At 35.9% G+C, this 6,696-nt stretch overlaps 1 protein-coding gene across 1 annotated transcript; it reads left to right on the top strand.

Annotated features, from left to right (window-relative positions):
• Positions 1–145: 145 nt before the first annotated feature.
• LOC141665562 (uncharacterized) lies at positions 146–5,588 on the top strand. Its single transcript, XM_074471547.1, has 3 exons — positions 146–869; positions 2,863–3,297; positions 5,059–5,588. The coding sequence occupies exons 1-3, from the start codon at positions 353–355 to the stop codon at positions 5,250–5,252; spliced, it is 1,146 nt and encodes a 381-aa protein (XP_074327648.1). The 5' UTR covers positions 146–352; the 3' UTR covers positions 5,253–5,588.
• The last annotated feature ends 1,108 nt before the right edge of the window (positions 5,589–6,696 follow it).

Raw genomic sequence — 6,696 nt, 5'->3', positions numbered from 1 at the left:
GCAACATTTCAACAAATATCTACCACAATATTAGAAAATAGAAAAATGTCAAACATTGTGAAGCCACCAACCCAAAAAAAGGAGCATCACGTGTAATCTGCTGCATTTAACTTGAAGAAAAAGGCAACGCCATATAAAAAACCATCTAGAAAACTAACTTGTTCTAAAAGCCAAAAAAAAGGGTAGCCCTTCATATACTCCAACATTTACACACGCCCTATACGTACACCAATTCCTAAGCTGTTGGAACTTGTAAACCCCACCCTCACCTATACCAAAAATGTCTAAACCCTAAAATCACACACACTAAAACACACAGTTGTAACATTTAGGGTTTCGATTTGGTTTAGAGATGCCTACGTTCACATCAATTGCTCTTGAGAGCTTGATTGAGCCGAGATTTCGAGATTCGTACAAAGATTCGGCCAAAAAAACGGTGAAATCTGTGATGGATATTGAAGATGATGATGATAAAGAGGTTAGAGAGGAGGAGGTGAAGAAGCCGAGTCGGAATAGAGTTAATATCTCGCCGGCGTTGTATATAACGCCGGAGCCGACGCCGATTGTCTACTCGTCGTCGGAATCGGTGTCGCCGTCGCCGTATGTGGCGAATCGGAAAGGACGAGGTGGATTGAGGCGGCGGAGGGAGGTTGTGGTTAGGAAGGAAGAGGATAGGGTTGAGGAGGAGGTTGTGGTGGAGGAGGATGAGGTGAAGAAGGATGAGGAGATGAGGGAGGTTGTGGAGGAGGAGAGTGAGGAGTTTGTGGATACGAGGTGCGATACGTTGAGTGTTGGGAGTTCGAGTGATGTTAGGGAGTTTGGGAGTGTTAGTGGATGGAATCCGGTTGAGTTTTACGATGCTGATGATGGTGAGATTTGAGAATGTTCATTTCTATATATTTGTGTGTGTATGTGTGTTTATATGGCTTAATTTTTGTTTAAATACAATGTTTTAATTGTAAATATATGTATTATTTGTGTTTGTTGTTGTATATTGTTTTGGTTAGGTTTGTGTAGTGAGTTAATGGTGTATGTGTTGTGGTGTGAGTTTTCTGACTATTAGTTATTGATTATGTGATTTGTTGTTCATGTTAAAATTTGAAGAAGTCTTTCTTTCAGTTAGAAGAACTGATTAAGTCTTAGGGGATTATAAGTAGGGTATATATTGAATTTGATAGTAAAGCGAATGGGGAGATGAGGATGTTTTTGCTGAGTTTTTGTTATGTTCTGTTTGCGACTAGTTCTAGGCGCTATTGCTGATTGTGTTGTATGACACGGAATTGTTATCAGGTTTTTTATATTGGTGTGACATCTTCTAGATGATTTTATGTTGACTAGGATACTATTTGGGCCCTAGCTTTAGTAATCTATGCATTAAGGTTTGTGTGAGTTTTGGAATATTTAAGGGTTGGTTAGGGTTTGCATTGTTATGATGTGTTGAGCTTTTTGAGCTCTAGAGTGTTAGGATTTCATATAGGATCAGAATTATTAGGCTCACGCTTTGTAGATTTGAAGATATATTCACTACCAGGGTCATAAGATATTAAATTATGTGGGTACTGCCTTCTTTAATACATGTAACCTAGTCTTTCTAGTATTCATATTGCACCTTTTTTCCATTCATAATAATAAAGTAACTGGCCATCTTACATATAGCATTTGCATACAGAAGATGCCAAAATACAACCTCAAATATAAATTAACAGGGTTAGTTTGTGTCTGGATCTTAGTTCATGTCTTGATCTCACAAGTTTGGATCCAGATACGCAAGAGATTGAGAACTTAGTAATTAACGGACAAGATGCATCTTTGTTATTGCTCGTATACAATTTTTAACTTTGATTCTACCTTCTATGTTTCTGCTCTGCTTATAAATAATTAAAATTGTTTTGCATTAGCTGAAAAATCAATCTTTAATTGCTATTAACAGATTATAATGGTTTGTTAATGAATAGTTTTGGGATGAAATGTGAGCTCTGAGACACTGCATTACCCAGAGTCTCCATTTTTTTCCTTATACTCGTGTCCACTGGACATGACATGGATGTCGATTTGGGATCTGAGTCCGATCCTTGTAATATAAACCGGACACTTTTGACTTTACCATGTAGTACCTGTATCCCAGTTCAAATTGAAAATTAAGTCCTCCTTGCAACTTTTTTATTAATAAAAAGGTCCATGAATGACTTGTTTCCAAGTTATATTTTTGGTTTGATACTACGATTTAACATACATAATTAAGTGTATGACTTAAGTGTAGTAGACACTGTTTTTGTAAATCTAAAGTTTTACTCGTGTTAAGCTTAACATGTGAGTCCCCGTACACATGTCCAATTTTGGATCAATATCCTAGAATTTTTAATTACATGAAAACCAAGAATCTAACTCTTGGATCTGCACCAGCTTCCGACACATATACCTGAGTCCGGGTAACATAGCTGAGACCAAATTGGCTGCCCTGTTTTTTGACAAAATTTCAGTATATATCTGGATACATGGTCTATTAACAGATCAATTTTGTCATCATTTCTTTTTTCCTACCTGGCCATAACTGCGCAGATGATCACTGTAGTTTCAGTCTATATTAATTATTTTCCGTCTGCTACATTATTCTAAATAGGATATTTAAAAATAATTACCTATTACCTATACGACTGATTACATTTTTCAAGTGAAAAAAGTTGTTTTAATTAGCAGGCTTTTTGTCAGTTTAGCTATTACAGGGAATAGCGAAATATGTGCATATATTTGATTTAACTGAAATGATGTTTTTAATCTTTCATATTGAGACTTTTTACCTAGTGTTATCCTCCTAATTTTCAATTGCAAATTGTTATTGACATTGGTAATATTTTCTTGCAGATTTCTCTCATGATGGGTCTATGTCAAGTACACTACATTCTTGCCATAGTTTTGAGTCAGAAATGCGTGCCACTAGACTGAGTCTTCTCGATGAGATTGGAAAAAGAAAGATAGCCGAGGATGCTCTTGGTCTGATGTACAGCCAGTGGCAGAGGGTTTCTGATCTTCTTTTGGCTCAGGCAGGACTAAGATTTCCAGCACCATCTAATAGCATGCAATTCGAGATTGGTCCAATAGAGCAGTTCTGTCAGGAACTTGTCGTAACTAGATTTGTTTCTGAAGCAATAGGTCAGGGATTAGCACGTGCTGAAACTGAGATTGCTGCAGAGGAAATTTTTAAAGCTAAAGATCAAGAGATTTCTCGATTAAGAGATCGACTGCAATATTATGAAGCTGTTAATCATGAAATGTCCCAGAGGAACCAGGAAGTTATTGGTAAGTACTGGCATATAAATCTTGTAGCTAAGTGATTTACAGTAGGGAAATGGCTTGCTCGTCTTATTCATATCCAAAGTGGATATTTTCAGATAGAAAACTAGTTTATTCAGGGGTGTTGGCCATTTTTTTTTGACGAAGGGGTGTTGGCCCTTTTTATCACAATTTGAAGTAAAATTTTCCTAAATATCATATTCTAAAAAGTTGGCCCTTATATTACAAAAAATGCATGTTAAATTCACGTTTATTTAAAACGCAGTTTTGTTTTTGCATATTTAGCTGACTTTAAAAAAACTCTGAAACTGAAAACACATTCTTATCTTGCATTACTTGAAAAAATATGTGCACCTGTGTTACTAAACGCAAGCTATACTTGCGTTTCTTTTTCTTATTATTTTTTTTTCAAAATTTAAATCCCAGGCCCATTAAAGGAGACAGCACTGTTAATATATGAGTTTATCAACACAATTTATGTTGCTTTTGTTTGTGATATAAGGGGCCATTTTTGTGAAGAGTGTTACTTTGGGCAACTTCTAATTGTTACTTAAAGGGCCATTTCTCGTATATTAGTGTGTTACAAAGGTCATGCGAATTAGATAGCCTTGTTTCATATGCTCTTGGTTTTCTAGTACATAATTACTTACTCTATGGTGGTCTATCAAAAAGTATGCAGATTAGTATTTTGATGTTACAACCATCATATTAAAAACCTTTTATAGCCTGAACTCTATTTAGCTGGCTTTTGTAGTTTCCATTGACATAATGACATGTGAATCCCAAATTGTGGTGCTTCAGCTTATGTGGTTAAGCATCATGATAGGCCAGATAATTCTTTAGAATGGCCTAGATGAGGATGCATCTTTTTCTCCAGTACTTCGAGAAAGGCACTTCTGGAAACATCTATAGGCATGCAATGAAAGAAAAAAAAAAACTAAGTACTATATTTCACTTTAAGGTGGAAAGATAAAATGTCCTTTATCGCATTTTATCCGTGGATTTAAAAAAAATCATAAAGACAGAATAAATAAGAAAATTGTATTACGAAGAGGCCTTTCTAATTATGAAGTATGGGCAGATTCCCTCATAGAAAGCGGTATCGACCCCCCATTGTGTATCGGTACTTATTGAGTATAGAATAATTCTACTCTTGGTCGTTTTTTGACTTCATAAGTGGAAGAATTTGGTCTAACCATTACATGCACAGAAGTCTGCTAATGCATTTGGTTTAAACTTCTGTTACTAGTGCTCCTCAATCTTGTTTTTTCTTGATTGTCTTATTTTATTTTAATATGAAATCAATATAACAAAATGTAATGCATGCACGCAAGAGTTGCATTTAAATAGAGCATATGTTTATATATATCCCGGTCACAGCAAATATATATTCTGCGACCTACCATACATCAGTTTTTTTCTTCAAGGTGATTGTAAAGTGGGTGTGTAAAGTAAAGTTTCTGGTGTGAATTCATGTGAGGTCCATATTTACACGCACCACGGTCTTCTACAGAAATCGTTTTCCCTGAACATTTGCCATGTATATATGTGTGTGTGTGTGTGTGTGTGTGTGTGTGAGTATAATCTATCTTGTTTGTGTTGATTTGTAAGTTACAAGGAACGGCTGCGCCCCTGTTGTTGACAAAATAAATTGAATGATAGTGGAAATTATACTTGTCAATCTTCCTGTTTTCATACCATTGAACACGCAAGTGTGTTGTATTTACAGTTTTAAAGTTGAGTAACCCTTCATCTGATCATTTTCAGAGGTAGCACGAAAGCAGCGCAAAAAGAAAAAGACCCTGCAGAAGTGGCTATGGGGTGGCCTAGGTCTCTCTATTACAATTGGAGCTTCAGTGGTTGCTTATTCTTGCCTTCAGCAGACAAGTAATATCGAGCCTTCGCTGACTTCAAGTGATTCTGTAATTGCTACAGACACAAGTTCATCAGAATCTGTTTAAAGGGTAGTTGTGCTAGTAGTATCACAAATTTTTTTACTACCTTGGCCTCTTGTTTCAAGAAGCAATAATAGGGCAAGCAATAATTTGCCGATCTCACTCTTTTTGCATGCATGAGTTTAATTTGATAGTTTTCAGTACCTGTCATGCTTTAATTTAGCAAGGTACATTAGCTAGGATATTACTGTGGTGCAATAATGTAACATGGATGGTAATAGCAGTTGAGCTCGCAGTGTAATTTGGAACTTGCAAGATTGCCAATGAGCTTTAAGCTGCTGAACTAGTTGGACTTATCTTCTTGGTGGTGACCATTTTTTATTACTAAATTTTAGTTTAACATTGCTGGAGTAATTAATATTGCAGTTGATATGGTATTAAGCTCAATAATGGGGATGGAAATGGTTACAGCCTAATGTAAACACAATGCTGTATTAGGTAAGTATGCACATGTAGGCCTTGAACTATTGTAGTGCAGGGCCTTGCAGTACATTTTTTTGCCAGCACCACATTCCCAGTTGATTACTTATAGTATGTTATAAACAATGTCACTCTTTGGATTGTATTAATTATTTTTGGATATATAATATTTCCTTGGGAAATACCAAAATACTCTTCTTTTCCTTTGGAATTGCAAAGCCATAGGCTTTCCATATGCATTCATGAATGCTTAAACATGTGTAAATGATAACGTGATAGAATGCCACGGTTCTGAAGTGACCGCACGGTCGTTCCTAATTTTGCTAGGGGGTGACTACTAATGAAATATTGAATTTTGCTCGAGGTTACTAGTAATGAAAATTTATTAAAGAACGGGCAGTAGGCATGAAGCTAATGTGACAATTTGGAACCTAGTCTCATCTCTTTGTTTTTCCTCGGCTGAAGGAATTTATTGGCTCGACTCTCCCAATAGATGTTGCACCTATAAAATCTAAAGTTAGCACAAACAAGTCCAAGGTCTTATCAGGTTCTTTACGATTAAAAAATCAAAAGTAAACTGCAAGTAGGCAAATAAATACCCTATTTATTAAAAAAATAACATGATTTTTGTTGGAATTTTAGGTTATCCAAATGACATTAAACAAAGTGAAGTGGGCTTGGTGTTTCTGTTAGAGTCGCCTGGTAAAGTCTTAAGCTGACAAATCGCATAATTGAGTTTGCACGGCTGTATAAGGAAATTTTTTAATAAAAAAAAAATGGGCACCGCCTAGCCTACAGCACCCGCTGCTGCACCATTCTCGTTTGTGAAAAAATAAATAAATAATAGAATTGCATACAACATTAAAACCAACCGTTACCGTTTATTTGCCCAATTGTTGCAGATTGGCTACGTGCTCAAAATTTGCATATGGAAATGGAGCAAATACATAAATGACCACCACATACTACAATCACCGAGTATGTATGCAAGCCTCTCACATTAAAGAAGCCAATCATACTACTATATGAA

This window comes from Apium graveolens, chromosome 1, assembly GCF_009905375.1.
Source record: "Apium graveolens cultivar Ventura chromosome 1, ASM990537v1, whole genome shotgun sequence".
NCBI lineage: Eukaryota > Viridiplantae > Streptophyta > Magnoliopsida > Apiales > Apiaceae > Apium > Apium graveolens.
This window is presented reverse-complemented; position numbering and strand designations above follow the sequence as displayed.

What these genes read in the sequence shown, in the direction of transcription:
- LOC141665562 (XM_074471547.1), top strand. Translation starts at nt 353, where the DNA reads ATGCCTACGTTCACATCAATTGCTCTTGAGAGCTTGATTGAGCCGAGA. An exon ending in GTTTTACGATGCTGATGATG is followed by an intron (nt 870 to 2,862) that starts GTGAGATTTGAG and finishes ATTTTCTTGCAG; the next exon opens with ATTTCTCTCATGATGGGTCT. An exon ending in GAGGAACCAGGAAGTTATTG is followed by an intron (nt 3,298 to 5,058) that starts GTAAGTACTGGC and finishes GATCATTTTCAG; the next exon opens with AGGTAGCACGAAAGCAGCGC.